Source organism: Hemiscyllium ocellatum, chromosome 6, assembly GCF_020745735.1.
Source record: "Hemiscyllium ocellatum isolate sHemOce1 chromosome 6, sHemOce1.pat.X.cur, whole genome shotgun sequence".
Taxonomy (NCBI): Eukaryota; Metazoa; Chordata; class Chondrichthyes; order Orectolobiformes; family Hemiscylliidae; genus Hemiscyllium; species Hemiscyllium ocellatum.
This window is the reverse complement of record NC_083406.1, coordinates 111,895,348-111,921,166: the sequence shown is the minus strand read 5'-3', so window position 1 is coordinate 111,921,166 and position 25,819 is coordinate 111,895,348. Positions and strand designations below refer to the sequence as shown.

Sequence of the window (25,819 nt, the reverse complement as noted above, 5' to 3'; positions counted from 1 at the left end):
TAGTAAAGGAGGTTGGGAGCATTTGTTGAGAAGAGGGCATAAACCTAAATAATTGCCTTTTTAAAAACAAAGAAGTGCACATGCACTAATATTACAAGTACCATCTGTGAACTCTGCAGATAGCTTTTAATATCCAAGTGTTGACATCAGGGGAATAAATATGGTCAGACTGATTTAACAGATGGATATCAATGTGTTGTGAAGTGAAGTGGGGGGGGTAATTAAATCACATTATAGGCGATGTCACTCAAGTTTACATCATAAACCTGCAATGTTCTTAATTCACTCAGTATTTTGGGATTGGAAGCGAGTTTTCTTGGGAGCAAAGTTTGTCTCAGAATGACACATACGGCAGAGAGAATCCTCCAGCAAACTGAGGCAGCAGAGCGGACCTGCCAGTGTGGTTCACTGGCATGCCCTGCAAGGGTAATCTGTTTTCTCAGTGCTGGCACAATAAGCACAAAGAAACAGAGAGAGAGAGAGAGAGAGAGAGGGGGGCGAGAGGGAGAGGGAGAGGGAGACGTAGAGAGGGAGACGGAGAAGGATACGGAGAGGGAGAGGGAGAGGGAGAGGGAGAGAGTGCAGGAGAAACGCAGTAGGTCTGGCATTTATAAACAGAAAAGTGGAGTTAACGTTTTGAGGCCAGTGACCCTACGTCAGAACCTTCAGTATTTTTCCAGCACTCCCTGTTCTGTGTTGGTATGTCATTTAATTTGTACCAAATAACCACAACTGAATGTTCTAATGAAATGAGTTATTCTAACTGTACATTACATGCAAGATATAGCATATTTTAAGAGTTGAGCCACATACTCTTGCATCGTGCACTGAACCGCTTTGGCTGGCAAGACAGAAAACGTGCTTAATGTGCTAGTTGTTTCGAGCTTATGATTCAAACTCCCACTGTGTTGTACAGATGTATGCTCAATTGCATTGTGCTCCAGTGACGGTCACCTGAGAATGTCCCATTCTCTGAAAATGATTTGACACTTCCCAAACCAACTTACAGAGCCATGGATTTACCAGAGTTGTTGGTAAACAGCTGAGAAGCTGCCACTTATTCAGGCAGTCTACTTAGAAATGTCCTGACTTTTTCTCTCAGCTAAAAGAAAAACAGGGAACATTCATTTTCAAAACCTCCGTGCGGTTTTGTGTCAAGGGGGAGTGTCTGGGACTACAACGGCACCACCTAAAGAATTGCCAACCTACCAAGATCAAGCTGACAAATCAGAGCAATAACCACTGTGGGAACGCAGAGAAATGGGACTCTGGTTTTCTGAGGAGTTGCAAACTGTCCCGTTATACAACTTCTAGCACCAAAATTATCCCAAAAAACTTCCAAAAGACAGCTGCCAAAAATTCTAACAAAAATGTTCCCTGAAAGAAGGATTTCACATTTTCTCCCCTCTCCCCCTGCCCATTGTATATTTAGGTTCTTCACAGTACAATGAGGATCTGCATTGCAAAATGTGGTAAAGTTGGAAATGCATTATTACCAGCAGTATTAGAGGCCAGAAGCCCCCTTATGTATAACTCTACTATCCATCAAGATGTAACTGCCATAACAAACTATTCATCACAACATACCCACCTCCAGCATTCTCTTAATTCTGCCTTTCAACGTTAATCAGCAACCAAAACATTAGAAGTTTACGGTGTACATCCAAATGTTTATTTTGGGAAAATAACGAGGGAAGCTTACACACATTTTGTGCTAACCAACAGAATATTCATGCTCTAGTTCTGAGAATTGTTGTGACATCTGATTATGCCCAATGTTAAAATCCAATTTTTAACACTCGTGATTGTTTATTTTCTACTGTTTTCCTTGTTCTGTTTACAATAAGAAGAGTGCTTTATAAACCCCCACCCCCACACATCAGTCATCTCTTTGATGAGACAACAGCTCAATGGCTCTCTGGGTCTATGGTGACTTTACCTTTACTTATTCCACAAGCTTTTCAATCAGTGTTCTTCCCTGCTTACAATGAATTGTTCCAATAAGCATTCAGTATTGTATTATATTTACCAACATACGTGATGGGCCAAAGGGACTTTTCCCATGCTGTAGATCGCTATAAACCATTGAATTCACATTTGTTGCTTACTTTGCTGCTCTCTGGTTTCCCCTGTGATGACAGCCAGCCAAGTGAAGGGTTTGACTACCTCCGATGGCGGCTGTGTCCTGTGTTGGAGTCTTTATAATGGCTACGCTCCCTGCTTGTGTCCCTATGACGACGACTACGTTCCCTGCTTGAGCTTTTCCGACGACGGTTCCGCTCCCCACTCACATCCCTCCGCTGTCTCTGCTCCTTGCTCGGATACCGACGGCGGTTCCGCTCCCTGCTGGATCCCTGCCGGACACGGACCCGATCCCTGCTGGCATTCCTTCGGTATCGCCTCCCCGCACGGCTCTGGTCTTGTCGGCTGCAACTTTGCTCGTTGCTGGAGCCTTTCCAGTTGCGGCTCTGCTCCCGGCTCGAGTCCCTGCCACGTCGAGTACTTTCCTTCCTCGAGCGGCCCTGGTGCCGGCTCCATTCCCTCTGATGGCAGCTGCCGTCACTACTCGAGTCCCTCCAGTTTCTACTGCGATCACTGCTTGTGCTGCTCTTACGTGATTTGTGAGCCCTCTTCAAGTCCTTTTGCACTTGGCCGCCTTCCACCTTGACAGCATTGGTTTCAAGGTCTTTTTCTGCATGACTGGGGCCATTTTGGTATTTACCTTTTTTCCCAGTGCACTCCTGCAGGGAGCAGCCTTTACTATTAGGTAATGTTGTTATGTGCTCCTTGCTCTGCACAGACTTACATTCACCTGGAAGCGGAATAGGAACGATATCGCTTTGTGTCTGAATCTGGCTCAAACCACCGGTGAATCTTTCGGCTGCATCCGGTTTTCCATTGACTTCCTGAGCAAGTGGCACTTTCTTGCCATGGCTGAGAGTACCAGGACATGCGAGCAGACAGGTAGCGGCCTGTGTGGGGGCTGCACCCAACACTGGGCACACATTCCCAGCTGTCCGGTCTCCGAGGCCCACCTTCAGCTCCGCTCTACATTGATGGCTCTCACTTTCTTCCTTCCGCTTCAGGTTCTCCAGCAGCTTCTCCCTCAGCTCCTTCTCCTTCTGCTGCAGCTCCACCACACGCTCCTTCTCTTCCTCCACTCGCCGGAGCTCCGCCTCTTGCTGCCGCCTCTTCTCTTCCAGCTGATGCAGTCGGGCCGCCTCTGCTTCACGTGCTTCCAGTTCCTGCTGCTTCCCAACCTGCAGAGAGTACCAAAGTGATTAAAAGTCATCAAAAACAGTCCCTTTAAAAGCGATCAAGAAAAAGGAGTTGCATGCTTTATATTCGAGATCAATTTTCACACAAGACTTGTGAAAATATTTCTGTTTTAGACCTCCCAGGTGTGCCAGTGAATGGAGCTTTTAAATACCAAGCACCTTCAGGCCACAAACAGACTTAAACCTATTAATTCAAAACGCAAAATATTGTGGATGCTGCAACACCGGAATATAAACAGAAAATGCTGGAAACACTCAGATGAGCAGCATCTGTGGAGAGAGATGCTGCCCAACTTAGCATCGGGCCTTCACATATTAGATAAGTGACCAACTGAACCAATTCCAATAGAAATTCCACCCTTCATGCTATGGACCCACCCACATTGACAGATGTTCATTTCATGTTCAGAATTCTTCAAACCACCATTTGTGTCGCATCTTAAAATCCACTTTTATTACCATGAACCTTGACATGCTTGTTCTCTTAGCAGTATCAAGTCCAACTACCTCAAAATTGTTCTGGTTCGTAGGTACATTTCAACCTTCTACTCCTCCAGCGATTTAACACAAATGACTTTATTTTCATCTCAGGTGTTGAGGAACACAAGCTACAACAACTCTTGGATACCAAGAACTGTCCTTCCCTTTCCATCTCTCAGCTAGTCTTCCATTCACAATATGCTCTGATCTGCCCCTTTGGGAAAATAACTGATCTTGCCTCAACAAAGGTATCAGCCCCATCCCCTCACGAGAAATTTGAGCAAGGCTTCCATCAGCTTTGTCTCATTATCCACTTCTATGGGCAGGCGCATTTTCTCAGCTCAGTGGACCATTTTCCCCATCTTCAGCATTTTCCCTTCATCTGAATTCTTCCCACTGACCTTTTCCCCATTGTTAACCATCGCAATAAAACCTTTTAATAAGCTCTTCCTGTTTCCTGTTGTCCTTGACTAGGATGGCTTACTCGGCCATGACAGAGGGCGGTTAGTAATGAACAACATTGCTGTGGGTTTGGAGTCACATGTGTGCCAGACCAGGTCAGGACGGATTTCCTTCCCTCAAGGACTTTAGCAAATTACATGATCCACTATGACAAATCAATAGTAACCACGACCAAGGCTAGCTTTTAATTTCAGAATTTAACTTGCTCATTAACTTTAAATTTCACCAGTTGCTACGGCGGGATTTGAACCATGGGCCGAGAGCATCTGGACTGGTGGTCCAGTGATGTTACCACCAAACCAGCATGATCCTGGTGTTGCTGTGACATCAGCTGTCTCAATTTGTGCGCTTGGCTATTCATTGTGATCCATTTCACTGTGAACTTGCAGCACGCTATTCACTTAGACCCAACCTTAACATTGTGACCAGTTCTGATAAAAGGTCATTCCATAGGTTTGAAACAATGACTCTTTCACACTTTCTACATATGCTGTCGGACCAGAATGTCGCTACCATTTTCTATTTTAATTCCTATTAATTCAATTTTAATTAAATATTTTGCGTTGCAAAACCTTGCATTTGTGATTCAAATCAACAGCATGGGTTTCTTGCTCGGGATAATTTAAATTAGCAAACAATTAATTGGTTCAGCAGGTTAAGACTACGAATTAGCACAAATAAACCATAAATCATGAATTAAATGTCAAAAAAATGTTTTTCTATCCTATTCCCTGGCATATTTCCAAGGCACATCATTAAAACTCAAGTAGTGAACTGCTAGTATAAAGTTCAAATGTCTCAAAAAACAATTTTTTTAATGCAGTATTTCCTAATGGGTAGCATGGTGGCTCAGTGGTTAGCACTGCTGTGTCACAGAGGTTCGATTCCACCCTTGGCAACTTGCTGTGTGAAGTTTGCACATTCCGCCTGTGACTGCACGGGGACTCCCCCGGGTGCTCTGGTTTCCTCCCACAGTCCAAAGATGTGCAGTTTAGGTGGATTGGCCATGTGAAGTGAAGGCTTACAAGACTGGGGAGACGGCTCTGGGAGGGATTATCTTTGGAGGGTCAATGTGAACACGATGGGCCAAATGGCCTGCTACTTTGACACTGTAGGGATTCTATACCTGCATCAACCTCTCTTTCTGCGACATTAAATGTAAGCAGTATGCCAGCCTTTAAAAACAGCAGAATTGAGAAAAACAAGTTACTCCAAGGGATGAGCAATATGTTTTACACAGGCAGAGAGCGCCACTATGTATTTATTACTATAAACTAGGCAGACATGTACAATGGCAGGGATACTGAAGACAAAAAGCAAAAGATGCCGATGTGTGAAGCTGGGGAAAAAAACGGCGAAGCTCAGAAAGGAGTTGCCAGCAAGTGGTATTGTTTTGCTTCTACTCTTCATGACATTGTCCATAAGTAGACTCTCTGGCTGCAGTATATCTCCAGGATGCAGTGCATTATTTAACCCAGGCAGAGATTTTTCGCTGCAGAGACATATCAAGGTCAGCTTGCTCCTGTATCCACCCCACCTACTTGGTAATCAAACCTGCATGGGTTTGTCATCTTGAACCCAAGGCAAACTATAGGGGTCCAGAGCTATGTCAATTTGGACCAACTAGGCTATTTGATAATGCTACGTTGAAACTCTGAAATTCTCCACCCCGTGTGCAAACTTCACACAGCCAGTCGCCAAGGATGGAATCGAACCCCTGTGAGGCAGCAGTACTAACCACTGAGCCACCATGCTGCCCATTAGGAAATATTACATTTAAAAATTTGTTGTTTGAGAAATTTGAATTTTCTACCAGCCCTGCGAGGGTATATGCACCATACAGACTGCTGGATAAGGCTGAAGATAAGAGAAACTGAGAAAAGGCCTTACCACGTGAATAGAATTAGACTGAGCCATTCATGTCTGCTGAGATTTGAAACTGCAGGAAATCGTTAACTGCTGTTTCTTCCAAAAAAGGGGTGCATTTGGATAAAACATTCAGGATTGGACACTTACACGGATAATTCCAAATAAGATGCACACTTGGCACAGAGACTTCTGTATAACGAGCCTGAAGAAATCCCTTTGTTCAGCAGCACGTTGTAAGAAGGTACCCTACGTCAGGAATTGTGGTGAAGACATCGAGCAGAATTTCAGCCTGGCCAACTCTCCCGGGTAAGAATGTTTGGGTTTAATTACAGAAATCAGGGCAGTGAAAGGAAGTGTGTTTTATTTGTTTAAAGTACTTAACAAATGAACTGTATTTTATGCAGCTTTCAGTGTCTCCACTGTATCTTTCTGTACATATGTACTATTGCATCTCAAGAGAAGTTACATGATATTTGTCCACAATGTTATTTGCCCATGGGCATTCAGGGATGAGAAGTAAATAACAGATTTTGCCAGTGACCCCACAATTACAGAATTTATCTTTTAAAATTACTAAGTAAAACCACCAAACTGACAGGAGAGATTCAATGGCAACTTGCTGTGAGTATTATTAAACACAAATTCACTATTTTCCACACTGATAGCACAAGGGCTGTCTGTCTGAAAATAGACTCTCTATTGAAACTTTTTGGTAATTTTAAATCTTTTTGTTCCTTTGAACACTTCACAGAGTTCACTGATCCTCTGCTTATGGTGAGAAATCCAAGGGATCATGCACTGAATCACACTCAGTTTCAGACCGGTCAGCTCACGGCAAGGATCTATGTAGGGGATTAGGACAATGCTGGTATGACAACATGTACAAACTTCCTGTGGAAATTCCACAAACAAAAACTAGATGAATCCATACATTTTTTTAAAAAAAGCGTCGACTTCCTCAGGAGGATGAGAAACTTCCTGAAAATAGTTCACCTAATTCAGCCTTGATCTCCTGACCTGATATTGTTAATGTTTTGCAAGCACATGATGCTGAACTTTCAAAATCAACATGCATTATCCACTAAAACAATTTTTTAAACATTAAACAACATAATCATGTACAGACAGTCCCTGGGCTGTGAGTGGTTCTGTTCTTGAGTCTGTTTGCAAGTTGATTTATACACAAGTTGGACACAATGCAGGACAATGTAAAATAGCCATTTGCTATTGTGAAGAAACACTTCTATGTTAGATTTTTAAAAGTAACATTAATACACCCATGTATGGGATCACACTGGTCAGTCAGATGTTCACAAATCAGGGAATCCCTGAAATACTGGTGTGGTTCCCATCCTAACTAACAAAAAATCCTCTGAATGTCTAAATCTGTTGTGCATAGCATTTGATAAATATGTATAATACACTACAGTTTTGGAATTGGACTCAATATGAAGTCAGATAAATATGGGTTAGTTCTGTGAAAGCTTTCTTTTAAATAGGATCAGAAAGCCAATTTAGAACACTGACTTGTAATGTTAATAGGCAAAATTTATACTGTTGGATCTTTATTAGAGTAAACAGATTAGGTAATTAGTTTAGTTTTTTTACAAGAACAGAAAGTAGAAAGTTCAGTTCAGAGTTTCCAAGCCAAGATGGTTGATATAGAAATCTTCAAGTTGAGAAAGTTTAGGCACACAGAATTGTGCAAGATTCTTGTAATCAAACACAAAACTAAATTGTACAAAATAGTCTCAAAAAGGCCCAATGGAAAGAAAGTGGAATGCTTCAGTTAAACTGAAGATTTGAAAAGTTGAGGTTGGAGCAATATTTTTCTGGGACTGCGATTTGAAATATATGTTGTTTGTAAACAGGATGAAACTTTATTTTGAAGACTGAGCTAAGACCTAACTGCGGAATAAAAATTATAAATATGAACAGCTTTGTTCTCCACAGTTTGTGCAATAAATGTATGTTCTTAACCAAAATCTACAGCGCCATGTAAATATGCTTCAGTGACTAATCACGATATTAACCAAATACAAATATTAAATATATCACCTGTCATGCCTGGTTTCATTCTGCAATCTGCCTCGGCCAGTATTACCATACCACAACTTAGCATTAGAAGTTCCAGGGACAGCTGAAACCCTGTTTCTTTTTACTTATTCAGGGTATGTGGGTGTCGCTGGCTAGGCCAGCATTTATTGCCCATTCCTATTTGGCTAGATGGCTGTTAGAAGTCAACCATAATGCTGAGAGTGGGGAGTCACATATAGGCCAGCATAGGTAAGAATGGTAGATTTCCTTCCCTGAAGGACCTCAGTGAAACTGATGGGATTTTACAGCAGGTGTTCAGTGGTTAGCACTGCCACCTCACAGCACTAGGAACCCTGGTTCAATTCCAGCCTCGGGCGACAGTGTGGAGTTTGCACATTCTCCCAGTGTCTGCGTGGGTTTCCTCCCACAGTCCTGGTTAGGTGAATTGGCCATGCTAAATTGCCCATAGTGTCCAGGGATGTGTAAACTAGATGCATTAGCCAGGGGAATGTAGAGTGATAGGGTTGAGGGATGGGTCTGGGTGGAATCCTCTTTGGAGGGTCAGTGTGGACCTGTTGGGCCTAATAACCTGTTTCCACACTGTCGGGATTCTACGTATCTATAAAATCAGAAATGCAGTTGCCATTAGACCTGCTTTTTACTGAACTGAAATTTCACTGTGTTATAGTGGAATTCGCACTCGTCCCCAGAACACTGGCTGATAATGTGGAATTGCTGGTCCAGTGACATTACTATCACACTATCCCCTCCCTGCAGAGCTGAGACTTAGTTTATCAAAATTATCTGCACTAAACGTTTCTCCAATTTGAAATACTTTTTTCAAATGAGTGGAGACTACACCAAAACTATGTTAGTGAAGCAAATGTATTAAGAGTTACAGAATCAAACTGGATTGATGTCTTTGTTGCTATATTCTGAGCACCACATCGGAAGTGTTTGTAAGGGTAACAAGTTGCTTAATCTCAAGGCCTTGAAAACATGTCCAAAATAAGAAAGTGAGGCTCAGGAGTCACAGCTCATGATGTCAAAACAACATGACACTTTGATCATCATTACAGCATGGTCAGCCACATGGGTGCGTCATCTTAACCTGCTGATCTGCACTCTCACCTTGGCTCTGCTCAGCAGCTCTGCAATAAGGCGGATAGATTGCAGGTTCCTCTGCGCTAAAAGGAGCCTTCGTTCCTCCAGAGCGATTTTTTCCTGCAGTCTTTTCTGCTCCTCCCGTTGCAGCTTGCGCACATTTCGCCGCTCTTCACGCTCCTTCTGCTTCTGCTCCCTCTTCCTAACCTTTTCTTCTCTCTTCTTCTCCCGCTCCTGCTCTTCCAGCTCTCTCTGCTTCCTGGACAGAACCGAGAAAGAACCCAATTAGTAGCTAAGACCACTGGACCTGTCATTTCAGGAATGATATGTGGGCTAATGAGTTGGCAAATATTAAGATCCATGCAGAGAGAGGAGGGACTGCCAAACTTTGATTGAAAACAAGAGATAAAAATGTGAATGACAAATTGAAGTTGTTTTCTTTTATTGTTAAATGGGTTATTCCCATTATTACAAACCACCAAACTTATTGAACACAGCATACTGTGATCCATGTGGAAGCAGTTAAAATGCTTCAATAAATACGGCAACACTTTTACAACTCAAGTTAAAATCAATGAAACAAAAGCTCAGTTAATGTGGCTTAATGCTATTAAAACTTAGAAGTTTATTGTAAATGGGCCCAAGTCAATTAAAACAAATAGACAAATATCATACAAACAGATAAATATGGTTTAGGACTCATACTACTAACAGCAATTACCAGGTTTTAGAGAATTTTAAAGTGGATGGGAGCACAATGTGATATTTTAAAGTAAAATATGTCCTTAAGTTAGTAATGCCATGGAAGGCAAAGCCACCAGACTTGAATAATGACCTCTTCACTTAGATAACAAAAAGATGCCAAAGAAAAGCTGCCAAAATGGCATGGCAGCTCAGTGGTTAGCAATGCCACCTCACATCGCTGGGACCTGGGTTCGATTCCACCCTCAGGCGACAGTGTGACATGTGCACATTCTCCCCGTGTCTGTGTGGGTTTCCTCCGGGTGCTGTTGTTTCCTCCCAGTCTAGTGCTGTTAGATGTTTGGTACCCATGTGGATATGATGTGCCAACTAGCCACCTTCTGTGCTGTAAATGTCTATAAATAAGCAATTTTGAGTAGTGTGACTTCATTCAGTGGAGTAACCAGTAGTCAAAACGACAGGTGAAGGATATTCACAAACAGGAGGAATTAGCCTTTGCCTCTGTGCTTTCTAAGTTCTCTGGCTGGAAGTTTGCCTTTTCATCCAAGTCTGGGAGCAGGTATCTTTAAGACTGTGTCAAACTGCACACCCATCAATGAGAAAGCCCACAAGATAAAATTCCAATCGTAAGCTCTTAAGTGGTGATCTCAACTAAGCAGTTCCCAAGACTGTGATGTCGTGCATTGGCTGAAGCTGCTGGCAATCAGAGACTGACAGCCTTTGTAAGGAGTAGTGCTACATCGATGGCCCAGGGTGCTGGCTGCACAGCAGCACTGGAGATAAGACCAGCAGCAGCATGATTTTTATTATGCGTACGGAATGAGGTGGGCAGGGAGCTCATTGCTAAAAGTGGGTCAGAAGCAAGGTTGGGGGTCTAGCTTGCAGTTGTGGCCACCTGCCTCCAACCCCATCCAAGCCCCTAAGTGCACCCCCTCAATATTGGGTCAAATCAAGTGACATATGCTCGCCACACAAACTACCTCACAGGTAGAGCATCTGACGCAGCTGCTGGCAAGACTGCCACTTTTCTCACCAGTCAGAAACAAAGATCAAAGGGTGACAGATTGAGGCCCCTAAGTGGTCATTACTTCCTGCTATTTCTAGGGAGCCAGAAAGTCCTAGACATTGTATTGTATTTCCCCATGAAAGAAATGGGAGATATATTGTTGAAAATCGTTTATATTAAAGGAAAGAGACCACATCAATTTCCAAATACCCAATAGTGTTGGCTGCACACTATGCCAAGTTAGATGGAATGATGGATGTGACAGTGAATTTAGAGCCTGTGAGATCAGGAGTAGAATGTAAGGAAATAGCAAAGTTCTATTGCTCATATCTGAATCCAGCTAGGTGGTAATCATTGGAGATTAATAATTATCCTGATGAAGGGCTTTTGTCCGAAACGCTGATTTTACCGCTCCTCGGATGCTGCCTGAACTGCTGTGCTTTTCCAGCACCACTCTAATCTAGAGTCTGGTTTCCAGCATCTGCAATCATTGTTTATACCGTATTAATTATCCTGTTCTACATTAAACAGATCAGGCTTCTTGACCCTTTGACACAGCACCATTGCTCGTCTGGAGCAAGATGCTATTTAAGCACCAGTTTTCTCCATCATACCTTTCTTCCTCCTTTCTTCGCTCTTCTTCCTCTTTCTCCCGACGTTTTTGCTCTTCTCGCTGCAGTTCCAGCTCCTGTAGCTTCTGTCTCTCCATCTGTCTCCGCCTGATGGAAGCATCACTTAGGTGCTTTGTTGTGTCAAAGGTAACCTGAAAGACAAGTATGTTTGAATTCTTCCTTTACATCCGCTGCTTTATTTCCCTTTGTGTGGGACACTGGCTCCTCCACACTATCTGGCAGCCTTGCATTAACTCAGCCAAATGATTATTATTATTCATCATGATAGCTGACACAAAGGGGCTTAAAAAAGCAAGCTCTATTATCTTTCCAACGAATATGTGCTACACCCCAACTCTGTGGATCATCAACTGAAGGGCCCAGTGCCTGCCCCACATCAAACATAGCTACATCTCCCAAATTAAGTTAGCTCATTGACAAAGATCACTGAGAACTCAAAATGCTATAGCAACCAGGGTGCTTCCCCGTGCTACATCAGAAGTGACCACTTCAAAAAGATGCTGAAGGAAAGAGACAAGAGAGAAATCTTTTCAGATCAAGACTGGCTTGAAATTAGGTCAATCTTCCCATCCTGCTCTTGTTGGGGCATGGTAGCCTCCAAATGCTTGGGAAAAACAAATGTTACCATGACTCAGACAATCTACAAGAAAACAGCTTGCCCAGCCCACCTGGCACTCCTATCAGCACAGACAGACCCCAAATTAAAAGTAATGACAGTTGCTGTAGCCCTGATTAGAACAATTACCTAATTCTAAATCTACTTTTTGAATGTTCCTGTAAGGTTTGCTCACCCAGTTAACAATGTTATTTTCTCTCACTTCTCTCCTATCTTCCTCCTGCTGTTCATAATATCAATCTCCTTCCCCCCATCCCTACTCAAACTAAACTGATTGCTGCCCTACTTCACTCGCTTGTATCCGTGTTAGCCAATATTGCTTATGGTTGTTTCTAGGAAATGACATAATCAACTCACTGACCTCGCCCCCAAAAAAACCCCAAAACTACCAATCAAAACTGCCAACTTCTTTTCTCTCTCTAAAATTCCTCAGCATCTTATCTCCCAAATCTGTTCCTCGTTCCTAGAATTCCATGATTGAATCCCTCTAATCAGATTTATTCTCCTGTCACAGGATTTAATCAGTTCCTATCAGACTCAAGTGACAATGTTGTTTATCCCTGCTTTTTCTTATTTGCAGCTTTTGACACTGCTTCCTCTTCAACACCTCCTCACGGTCATCCAGTTCACACCTGATTCTATTCATGCCTACAAAATCATAGCCAGATTCTTATGGTCAAGTGGTAGTTTCCCTAGCTCTGACCCTGGAGGTCTGGGTCCAAATCCAACTTGCTCGAAAAGGAGCAGTATGACCACAGCTGTGAACAGGTTGGTTAGAAAATGATCATAACTAGACTCTCACTTGCTATGTATTTATCTGTATTTCGACCTCTGGCATCTCCTAAGCGCCCATTCTTGATGCAGGGGGTCACTAGCTAAGTGGATTGGATGGCTGGTGTATGATGCAGAGTATGCCAACAGCGCAGGCTCAGTTCCAGCTGAGGCCTCTCTTTTGCAACCTCTCCACTTGCCTGAGGTGTGATGACTTTTTATCCTTGGTAACATTCCATTTCCCATCTATATGCCACCCACATAAACTGAAAATACAGCATTAATTTTCACACATTCACTGTTCACCATTCACATACTCAGCTCTAACTTATTACCACCTCTCAGGGAAATTCAGAGCAGGAGCAGGCCTTTGACCCATCAGCCTTTGCCCCACCCTTCATGGCAGATCCTTTATCTCAACATAATTTTCCTCTTCCCTCTCCATACTGCTTGACAGCTCTAGAAATCTATTTCTTAAGCTTGGTCTCAACAGCCTTATGTAGTCAGTAGTTCCACAGGAGCAGCACCCTGAGTGAACAAATTTCTTCTCATCTCAGTCTGTAGCGGCCTACTCTGTATCCTGGGACTTTGACGCTTTATTCCTGCATCTAGTCTTCCTAGTCTTGTTGAAATGTTTCAATGAGATTCCCTCTCATTTTTCAGTAACTTCAACTAATACAGGCTTACTCGAACCAATCCATCGTCATTTAACAAACCTGCCATCTCAGGAATCAGCCTGGTGAACCTTTGCGGTATTCCAACAATGGTAAGTACATCTTTTCTAAGATTCAAAGATCAAAACTGCACAATACTCCAGGTGTGGTCTCACCGAGGCACTGTACAGTTGCTGTCAGCGATCCTTGCTCCTGTACGCATACCCTCTTGAAATAAAGGCTAATTTACGATATGCTTTCAGAAATGATTACTGAGCCTGCATGCTGGCTTTCAGTGGCTAATGTACAAGGATACTCAGGTCCCTGCATTCATCAACACTTCCCAATCCATCACTACTTAAATAACACTTTGTCATTCTATTCTTCAGATGTGGACAATTTCACACTTGTTATATTTCATGCAGTATGCATTTCTACACTCACTCAGTTTGTCTAACTTGCCTTGAGGGATCTTGAGATCCATCTACAATACCCGCAATCCCAGCAAGTTCTGCGTCATTAGCAAACTTTGAGATATTGCATTTGATTCTCTCCTACACGTCATTGATGTATGTTACAAACAGCTGAGGCCCAAGCAATGATTCCTACTATAACCCACAATTTAACACCTTCCACTGTGAAAAAGATGTATCTATTCCTGCTGTTTCCTGCCTGATAATCAATTCTCAATTTATAGGAGAAAGTGAGGACTGCGCATGCTGGAGAGCGAGTCGAAAAGTGTGGCACTGGACAAGCACAGTTGGTCAGGCAGCATTCAAGTTGATGTTTTGGGCATAAGCCCTTCATCACTAACGTCAGCATTCCTGACGAGGGGAAAGGTCTGAAATGTCGATTCTCCTGCTCCTAGGATGCTGCCTGACCTGCTGTGCTTTTCCAGCACCACACTTTTTTACCCTAATTCTCAATTTATGACAGCTTATTACCCGCAGTCCTGTGTGCTTTAATTTTACTCACTAACCACTTGCGTGGGACTTCATCATAAGCTTTCAGAAAATCCAAATGCACCATAGTGAATAGTATTATCTATTTTACTGGTTACATTCTCAAAGAAAAGCACTAGCAAGTTTGCCAAAAACGATATATTTTCTATGAATCTAATGTTAACTTTGTCTAATTCAGTTGAGATCTAGTGCTCTGCTATTATACCCTATACATAATAGGTTGTAGCATTTTCCCCTCCTTCTGACATTAGCCTAACTGGTCTGTAATTCCGTTTTATCCAGATCTCCCTTTTTCATTTAAAATGAGGTTATGTTTCCCATCCTCCAATCTGTCAGGGCAGTTGCAAAATCTACTGAGCTATGGAAGATGACAACCAAAAAATTCTCTATTTCCATGGCCACTTCCCTGAGCACCCCAGTGCGTAGATTATCAGACCTGTTAATTGATTATTAGTTAGCTTTCAGACCTGTTAATTTCAATTCTCTCTCATCAGAATATTGATTTCTTAGCATTGCTAGCATGTTATTCAGTCTTCATGAAAGAAAACCTAACAGTTGCTTAAATGCACTGGCATTTCCTTGTTCTCTATTTTCAAGTTGCTATTACAGACTGTCAGGGTCTATACTGACCTTCAATATTTTCTTATTTTACATATTTATTGAAGCATTTACACCCCATCATTTTGCTCCCTGCCAGTTTACTCTCACTTTTTCTCCATGTTAACCATTCCCTTGTTTCTCCTTCGCTAAGTTCTAAACTTCTCCAATCTTGATATAAGTAGACAGCAACTTTACTGTGCAGAGGGATCTGAATGTCCATGTGCATAAATCACAGAAGACTAGTATGCAGATACAACTGATAATAAATCAGACAAACAGACTTTTGGCATTTATAACATCCCTACTGTGTGAAACAGGCCCTTCAGCCCAACAAGTCCCTGACCCTCCAAAGAATAACCCACCCAGACCCATTCCCCTACCCTATTATCTGAAATTTTCCTCTAACTAATGCACCTAACCTACATACTCCTGAACACGATGGGCAATTTAGCATGGCCAATTCACCTAACGTGGAGATCTTTGGACTGCGGGAGGAAACTGGAGCCCCCAGAGAAAACCCACACAGACATGTGGAGAATATGCAAACCCTACACAGCCAGAAGCTGGAATCGAAGCCGGGTTCCTGGCGCTGTGAGGCAGCAGTGCTAACCACCAACCTACCCTATCACCCACTGAGCCACCTCGCCGTGCTAAAGGAATAGAATATAAGAGTAGGGAAGTGGTGCTGCAACTGTACAAGACATTAGCTGGACAGTAGCTGGAATATTGCATCCGATATAAATGCTTCTTATTTGAGGAGGAATGTGATTGCTTTGGAGACAGTTCAGAGGAGGTTCACTAGATTGATTCCCGAGATGAGAGATTTGTCCGAAGAGGAGAGATTGAACAGTTTAGGTTTTAGGATGAAAGAAAGGAGACTAATTGAGATATATAAATTGCTAAAGAAGGTGACAAAGCAAGCAAAGAAGATAGTTTGTCACGTAGGGCAATGCGGAACAAGAGAACAGAGTTTTCGGAAACGAGGTAAAAAATTCTTAATTCACACCAAGTCCTACATACCCACCTTGTCAGTGATCAGAAATATACATTAGCTCTTGACCATGCAACAATATTTGGAGGCAGTGGCCTTGTGGTATTATTGTTGAACTGTTAATCTGGAAACCCAGATAATGTTTTGGGGACCCAGGATGAAATCCAACCATGGCAGATGAAAATCTGGAATCAAGAGTCTAATGAGGACCATGAATCCACTGCCAATTGTTGGAAAAGCCCATCGGCTTCACTAATGTCCTTTAGGGAAGGAAGCTGCCATCCTTATCTGGTCTGGCCTACATGTGACTCCAGACCTTCAACAATGTGATTAGATTACTTACAGTGTGGAAACAGGCGCTTCGGCCCAACAAGTCCACACCGACCCAGCGAAGCGCACCCACCCAGACCCATTCCTCGACATGCACCTAACACTACGGGCAATTTAGCATGGCCAATTCACCTAACCCGCACATCTTTGGACCGTGGGAGGAAACCGGAGCACCCGGAGGAAACCCACTCAGACACATGGAGAATGTGCAAACTCCACACAGTCAGTCGCCTGAGGCGGGAATTGAACCCAGGTCTCTGGCACTGTGAGGCAGCAGTGCTAATCACTGTGCCACCGTGCCACCCAATGTGGTTGACTCTCAACTGCCCACTGGGCAATTAGGGATGGGCAATAAATGATGGCCTATCCAGCAACACCCTCATCCAGTGAATGAACAAAAAATTTAATTTATATATCCTCATCCTCGTTTTCAAATTGTTTCATGGTTTTGTCTCTCCTTAATTCTGATCGCTTCCAATACTACATCTCTACATACACAGCTAATCCTAGACTTGTAACTGTTCATGGTGTACTGCCAACAAAATAACGGTCTGGACTTCATTTCTGACACATCTGTACCCCGCTTTCCTCAGGATTCTCCTTAAAAAGTTTAGCTTTCTGAAAGTTCAGTCACTGTCATAAAAAACACAACAAAAAATATAAGTTGTTTTAGAAAAGGATCCCTTATTTGCTACATCCTATGCATCATCTATGACATACTTTATCCATTACTCATGTATTTGTTCCAGCAGAGTGCACAAACAGCACAGAATGTAGGAAGCACTCACCTTTATGCTGCAGGCCACTGCCTTTGCATCGTCCCCTTTGTACAGCAGTTTCATGCCCCTCAGGGCGTCCATTGCCTTCACAAATCCTATGTACTCCTGGTACTGCACGTACGCTTCAAAGTTCAAGTGACCTCCAAAGCTGAAGGTATGGAAGTTTTTCCCAGTCATCTCTTCTCTGTAAGGGTCGAGCATTGGGATGTCCACATTTCGGATCTCCCCAAATGTTTCAAATACCTTGCGCAGGATGAAATCACTTGGCTTCTCCGAACTGGAGTTTTTCAGAGCAAACCACTTGCATGGCAGTCCCTCCAAATGAATGGTATCCGGCCTCTCACCTGGTAAAGTCTCATTTATATCTTTGGCATCCCGAAAGAATGAATCCCAGTCATGGCGGGTTGGAAAGTCTATTTTCACCTCAGCTGCTCGTACTTTTAAGGTATCTGTGAAGCCACTGAGCTTAATAGTCTTACTGTCCAGTTTGGACAGGAAGGTTTTCACCATGTTCTTGTTTTCGACTTCCCCTTCAAAGCGAACAAAATCCATTGTGCTCTTGGACACACGGAGTGTAGCAAACTGCTCAGGGTGAACCATGTACTTCAGTCTCTCCATCACCTCCCAGTTTGATATGGACTTACCTGGTTGCTTCAGCTGGGGGAGTGATACGCTAAGAGTCAGCTTAGCAATCGGCTTCAGAAATAAGCCCTGTGGGGCAAATAGTTCCACGGCCTCTGAGGTATCATGCACTATTGTAGCAGCCATCTTAATAGTGGTCAGAAATGTACCTGGGAAAAGGAAACAGTGTGTGTTAATTGGAGTAAAACAGCACTTTGCTGCAGTTAAGAGATAACATGATCCTTGCCCATTTCTACACCTGGTTACTAGAGTGTAGGAGCATTCTTATAGGTTGTTCAAGAAGCTCTGATTTTAAAAGGCTAATAACTCGGATCCAGAGGATTGCACACTCAGTACATTCATCAGTTGCGAAAAGATCATAGCATTGCTTGTTGGCCAAATAAAGCAGTGATCAGAGGTACTCAAAATAGCTTCTGGAAATGAAAGCCACATCTTACTAACTTGTAAGAATTGCCCGACCAGTTGACCTTAATGTTCAATGTTATGAAGCAGACACTGTTCATGTACATGGATATGGTTTTGATACAAGCTCTCTTAATAGGTAAGCCTGACAGCTTGAAATTGTTAGCACTGTCCTGAGCAATAAACCACTATCAACTTTTGAAGATGCCGGTGTTGGACTGGGGTGTACAAAGTTAAAAATCACACAACACCAGGTTATAGTCCAACAGGTTTAATTGGAAGCACACTAGCTTTCGGAGCGACGCTCCTTCATCAGGCTAACAATGACACCAAATTAAGGTAATCTCTTCTGCCTGCCCTTTGTCCATATTCCTCCATTCCTTGCCTTAAATGCTCCTTTTGTATCTACCTCGACCACTAGCCCTGGGGTGCATTACAGACATATTCCACTGCGTAAACAAAGAACTATTCCCCTTACCGTAAATGCTATCCCATTAGTAATAGACATTTCAACTCTGGGGAAAAGATTTTAACTATCAACCCTAACTATGCAGCTCATAATTTTATGGACTTCTATTAAATCTCCCCTCAGCCTCCACTGCTCCAAAGAAAACAACTCAAGTTTATCTAGAATCGCCTTACAGCTCATTCCCTCTCATCCTGGTAAACCTCTTCTGCACCCTTTCCAAAGCTTCCACATATTACGCCTCCAAAATGTTAAGACTTGCTTCACGATTTCATAAGATCCATAATCACAACCTCTGGAAGGAAACATTTCCGATCTCTATATTAAATGGGAGCCAGACCATTGATTTTTAAATCTATCAACCAGCTCTATCAATTCCCACAGAGAAAACATACTTTCAGCATCTACCCTTAAGTCCCCTCAGGATCTTACATGTTCAACAATATCACTTCTCAATTTTCCAAATGCTTTTGGATACAGGCCAGAGAGATGTTGAAGGAACCAGCTGCAGGGTCACAGACAGTGTGTGAGTATTATGCAATCACGGAAGAGATTGCTGCAAGCAGATAATACTCTGGGAGAATGAATAACTGTGCAAAAGGTATTTATACTAGATCAGTTGTGCGTTAATCATTTGCACAGGACCAAGTTTACTTACACTTTGCAGGCTTCTGAACTGAAATCGACTAAATGAAAAAAAATCTTTGAACTGTAGACAGATTTCGCCTAACAGGTCATGGCTAGTTCTGAGAAGCTATAGTTACACCATCAGTGTACTCAGTTACATCAATAAAACTATTAATATAATAGTTTTTGCTCTCAAACAACACTTTGACTGGATCATATTTGGATTCCTGATGAAAAGCTTATGCTCGAAACATAGATTCTCCTGCTCCTCGGATGCTGCCTGACCAGCTGTGTTTTACCAGCAATACACTCGACCCACATTTGGAAAACTCCATCCAGTTTGTCCGCTCATGTGGGTGAGTGAAATCAGCAGAGACCTAACTAGTGATCGATAAAGGCTCAGTATATATTCCATTCACCTACTCCAGAGCTGTGCCAAGCCCAAAGGTAGATGTGTTTAATCAATTTCTCATTTGCTTTTTCATAGACTCAATGAGATGTACAGCATGGAAACAGATCCTTTGGTCCAATGCGTCCATGCCGACCAGATATCCTAAATTAATCACATCCCATTTGCCAGCATTTGGCCCATATCCCTCTAAACCCTTCGTATTTGTATACCCATCCATATGCCTTTTAAATATTGTAATTGTACCAGCCTGCCTATTCCAACATGCACCACCGTATGCGTGAGAAGGTTGCCCCTCAGGTCCCTTTTAAATCTTCCCCCTCTCACTTTAAACTTATGCCCTCTAGTTTTGGACTTCCCTACCCAGGGGAAAAGGCTTTGGCTGTTCACCCTATTCATTCCCCTCATGATTTTGTAAGGTCACCCCTCAACCTCGGATGCTCCAGGAAACAAAAACCCCATCCTATTCAGCCTTTCCCTGTAGCTCAAAAATTTCCCCAAACTCAGCAACATCCTTGTAAATCTGTTCTGAAAATTTAACAAAGATTACTAAAAAATAAACAGCTGCCTTATCAGCTTGCCCTGCTACTTTCAAAGATGCGTACATGCTTTCCCCTAGTTTCTGCCTTCATTCTCCTTGCCAAAAATGAATCACCTTGGACTTTTTGCTGTTAAATATTAAATAGCATGTCTATGCCTTCGTCCTCCTAAAGTCTGCTATTATCTTCATCGTTTACTTCACATCCTGACGAAGGGCTTATGCCTGAAATATCGATTCTCCTGCTTCTCGGATGCTGCCTGACCTGCTATGCTTTTCCAGCACCACACTCTGGACTTTATTGAGACTATGTTTAATATACCCAACTCCATTTCTATCATTGGGGTACTGAGAGTCAAAGATAGAGGATCCAAGTTTACTTTTAGCCTTGTATAGACTCTAAATGGTTGTTGTGCAGGAGCCCAACTATAATAGTTACTCTACCCACCTCTTCCTGTTGAAGCCCTGAGAACACTTTCTCATCACTGAAACAGTATATAAAATAGACGGTACAATTCTGAAGCTTGTTTTTCTTTTTTTTAATAGCCTTTCCTCAATCTTACTACAAAAAGCATTGGATAATTGATCCAAGCTGACCTCAAGATAAGGGAGCAGAAAGAGAAAAAAAATAAATTAGTCAGAATTTCCAAAACTTATCCACATGAAAAGTGCTCATGCATGGATGAGGGACAGCAACAGCACTGGGCTAAGTAGAGAAAATCGCCACACAGTCAAATAACCTGCTTGTCTTTTATTATCAATTTAACACTTGGGCAAGGTCAGCAAAAAAGTATTCAAGTATGAAATTAATATCTAGTTTGTAAGCACAGAAAGTAAGTTTTAATTTAAATTTATTCTTCACATTTAGCCAAGCCAGAGCCAGGAAATAATCATTCTGCACACACCTAGGTTGCATGAAGGGAAGGAAACTGGACCAAACTGCAGTAATATCTCAACCAAAATTACTCTGCAAACTACCCAAGTGAAATGGACCTGCATAACTTATCGCTGATACTTTATGTACCACTGCACAGGAAACTTCAAAAGGAACCAAGATACAGAAACACACTGTATAACTAAGTTACTCTTTACTTGTACAAAATGTTATGGGATTTGTAACAAATTGTTATATAAGGATCTGAATCGCTACTGAATTGTATTGCCCTCTCTACTTTCTTGCACTGTTTTCCCTTTTCTCCTTTAATCTCTTCCTCCATGAAGACATACCTTGATTTTTTTTACCTTCATATTAACTCCTCACTCCATTTTTACCTTAAAAATTAACCATCCCACTTCACTTCTTGGTCCGAGTGCCAGCTGAGGTTTTCAATGACTTCCTCTCTTCCAAAACAGTCTTCCTCCCTTTCAAGGCCACTATCACCTTCCTCCGCAAAAAAGAGGAGTTTGCTGGCTCCAGTCAGCTCTTCTTCCAAGTAAATAAGATACCAACCCACACATTCCCTATTTCTTCAGAGCATTACTGTGCTGGAACAAAGTTTCTGAGTTTGGCAGGGCCATATGGAAATATTAAAACAAAATATAGTGAGAGAATGAGATCAAGGCTATGCTGGAGGCGCACGGGGATCATTTGTTACTAGTCTTTTCTTCCGACCATCTCTCTTGGAGGGGGGGTCATGGACTTCCACTGCATTGGTCCACACTTGCAGACGAAAGTACAGCTCTGGTTTCCCTTTACTTTCTGCAGGATGGCCGATCAGGAAACTCTGCTCTTACTGCCTCTCGTCAGGTGTATTGGAAGGATTTACAGGCTGGCAAGCAATCAATCTGTTGGGCCACATTACGAATGCACCTCTGTGACCAACAAGTCCCTACATGTGACTACTAAAGACCTGCTGCTGCTAACAAAACTATGTGCTTCTTAAGCGGCTTAAACCGATCAATGTCACCCTCAGTCTCCTCTTCCTCCCTACAAACCAGACAGAACTCACGGAAACAGACCCTTCCATCCAACTCATCCATGCCGACCACATATCCCAACCTAAACTACTGCTTCCTGGCAGCACACGGCCCGTATCCCTCCAAACCCTTTCTAATCATATACCCTGCTGTATATCTCTATGACTGTTACCTGTTTCCTGACTACTTTGTTCTTCAATATAGTCATAGATGTCCTAGTGCTAGGAATCATCAGTACAATTGCTAAGTCTACAGACGGGGCAAAGGTAATGAAGGTGGAAGATGTCAAATCCAATCTTAAAGCTAATTTTGTAAAATTTGATGACCTATTCTAGGGTCAAAGGTCTCTACCCTAGGGAATAAAATCAATAATCTTAGAAACTTTTCAATAACAAGCAGCAAGGTTTTGTTCCAACTCAATCTGAGACCAATTCTTATTCCACTACCAAATCTTCCTGACCTTTTCAAGTTCAGCATGCAACATTTTAAATTGTTTCACCATGAAAATCAGCAACAGCTAGTGAGCAGACAGGAGATAGATGAATCTAAGGCAGCAATAAAAAGTAACTTGCGATGTTATTATCCAAAGTGTAGGAGTGGATTTGTAACCAACTGCATATGACGCATTCCTCATCCCCATCATAGATTATGGACCGGATCAATTTCAGTGCTGGGAAGTGCAACCTTTAGCCAGAAATGTACACCCCTGCTTCCAGGTCAGGAGGTGATTAAGCAACAGTGCTGTTAGCATTACTGTTAGCAAGCTTAAAAGCCTGCAAGTGAACCCAAGTGAGATCCATTAGCTAAACCTTAGGAATTACATTTATTCATTTGACCCTTATTTTTAAAAAAAAAATCACTAAACTCACAACATGGAACAAGGCAATTTTAAAGTCAGTCTCTGATGCCAGCTTAAACATCTAGGTTTTATAGGTACTTGTTAGCTTTGATTTCTTTAACAAAAACGTCAAAACCAAAAAAAAACAGGATAAAATCAGCTAATACTTCAACTACCGTAACAGCTGTTCCTCTCACAGCTCAAGTACAGGGCAACATTTATATCCATCATAATTCAGCTAATGATGGTCTCCAGGACAGATTTTGACTCTCCTTTTGCCTCTTCTAGTCTGTTTAATAAGCTTCTCTCAAGGAATATGGCCATCAGTGTTAACAAATAAATCTCACTCAGCTGATTTCATCTCCAGAAACATTCTGGCACTTACAACCATTGATAAAAGCACCAAACTAATAGCCACAAACATGTGACAAACTGCGATACATATTTAGATTTAGACATGCCAAGCCTATTCATAATTAGTGCAGGGAGAATCTTGAAAAAGCAAGCTACATGAAATGCATGGAGTAAAAAAAGTAAAAATCACAACACCAGGTTATAGTCCAACAGGTTTATTTGGAAGCACTAGCTTTTGGAGTGCTGCTCCTTCATCAGGTGGAGTTTAAGATCGTAAGACACAGAATTTATAGCAGAGGTGTGATATGACTGAAACTGTATATTGAAAAAGACCTGCATTGTTGGTTAAGTTTCTCATCTTTTAGAATGACCAGGGTGGTTTCAGTTCTTTCATATGTCGATCCCAGAACTTCCTTTAAGTTACTTTCTCAAGTGAACTTTAACAATAGGTGCCATGTTGGTCCAGATAATGCACTGAAGGTATGAGGCGCCCTGTGTGAGGCTGTTTGTACCCCAATGTTCATACTGATTCTATTTCTAAAAAAGGGATTTACAGAATCTAACATGGATTCATGCAGTTATTGAGCAAAATAAAATGTAATTCCCCAAGTACAAATTCACCCCACAAACTTGTGTGCGCGCATGGGAATGCATGTCTGTGAGTGCGTGAGTATAAGGGCATAAATCTGTGAGAGGGTACATAGATGTGAGTAGATGAGAGACAGCTTGTGTGAGAGAGGGTCTGCGTGAGTGTATGGGTCTGTAGGAGTGTGCGTGTGTGTGTGTGTGTGTGTGTGTGTGTGTGTGTGTGCGCGTGTGCGCGCGCTCGTGTCCATGTGCGCATACATCTGTAGTGCAGTGGGGTCACCTGTAGTGTGACATGAAACCAAGGTCCCAGTTGAGGCCATTCCCACGGGTACCAAACTTTGCTATCAGCCTCTGCTCGGCCACTTTTCGTTGTTACCTGTCCCGAAGTCCATTTTGGAGGATGGCCACCCGAAGGTCCGAGGTCTAATGTCCCATACCGCTGAAGGGTTCTGCAACTGGGAGGGAACACTCCCATCTGTTGATTGTTGTGCAGTGCCCATTCATCTGTTGCAGTAGCCTCTACTTGGTACATTGGTGAGACCATGCCTCAGGGCATCCTTGCTTGCAGCGTATGAGATAGACAACGTTGGCGGTCACATGAGTACCTGCCACATACATGGTGGGAGGTGTCCCCATGTGTAATAGTGGTACCCGTATCGACACTCTGACACATCCTGCAGCATCTACTGTGACAAGGCTGTATGGTGTTGTTCTCAAAGCCAGGCAGTGTGCTACCAACAATGATCTGTTTGAGGTTTGGTGGCTGGTTAAAGGCGAGAAATGGAGTTATGGGGAAGGTCTCGCCTTTAAATAACTACCAAACCTCAAACAGATCAATGTTCGTAGCAAACAGCCTGGCTTTGATGACAACGCCGTACAACTTGCCATGGTAGACATTGCAAGACGTGTCAGAGTGTCGACGTGGATACCACGATTATACGTGGGGACACCTCCCACTATGTACGTAGCAAGTACTCAGGTGACTCGGCCAACTTTGTGTCTCTCATACACTGCAGGCAAGAATGCCCTGAGGCATGGCACATTGGCGAGACCAAGCAGAGGCTATGGTTACGGATGAATGGATACCACACAACAGTCAACAGACAGGAGTGTTCCCTCCCAGTCAGACTTCAGGACAGGCAATTACACAAAGTGGCCGGGCAGAGGCTAATAGCCAAGGTCAGTAGCCATGGAGATGGCCTCAACCGGGTTCGTGTCACACTACAGGTAACCCCACTACACCACACACACACACACACTTACAGACTCACACTCATGCAGACCCTCTCTCATATGTTCACATTTACACTCCCACACTCTCATCCACACACGTACCCTCTCACAGACTTGTACCCTATTACACTAACACACATGCTCAGACATTCATAACCACACACCCCCACCACACGCATAGGTTTGTGGGGTGAATTTTTCCTTGCAGAATTAATTTTATTTGCTCAAAAATTGCATGAATCCATGTGAGATTCTGTAACTCCTTTTAAAAAGGGAATCAGTCTGAACATTGGGACACAGACAGCCTCACACAGGGCACCTCACACCTTCAATGCATTATCCGGGCCAACACGGCACCTATTGCTACATTCTCAAGTAAACTTTAAGAATGTTCTGGGATTTACATATAAAAGAACTGAAACCAATATGATGATATACTTAACAAACCATCCAGGTCTTTTTCAATATATAATTCAGTTACATCACACTGTAAACATTTGCTATAAATTCTGTGTCTTATAATCTTATACTCC

General features: G+C 42.6%; 1 protein-coding gene across 1 annotated transcript in view; it reads right to left on the bottom strand.

Annotated features, from left to right (window-relative positions):
* Positions 1-554: 554 nt before the first annotated feature.
* The window catches only part of LOC132816874 (A-kinase anchor protein 17A-like), a 33,796-nt gene continuing 8,531 nt past the window's right edge, over positions 555-25,819 (bottom strand). Inside the window, exons 2-5 of the mRNA XM_060826866.1 lie at positions 17,282-18,063; positions 11,553-11,701; positions 9,258-9,489; positions 555-3,260 (exon numbers count right to left, since the gene is read on the bottom strand). Coding sequence (XP_060682849.1) covers positions 2,163-3,260; positions 9,258-9,489; positions 11,553-11,701; positions 17,282-18,040 — 2,238 coding nt within the window. The 5' untranslated portion in view covers positions 18,041-18,063 and the 3' untranslated portion in view covers positions 555-2,162. The remainder of the gene's footprint in view (positions 3,261-9,257; positions 9,490-11,552; positions 11,702-17,281; positions 18,064-25,819) is intronic.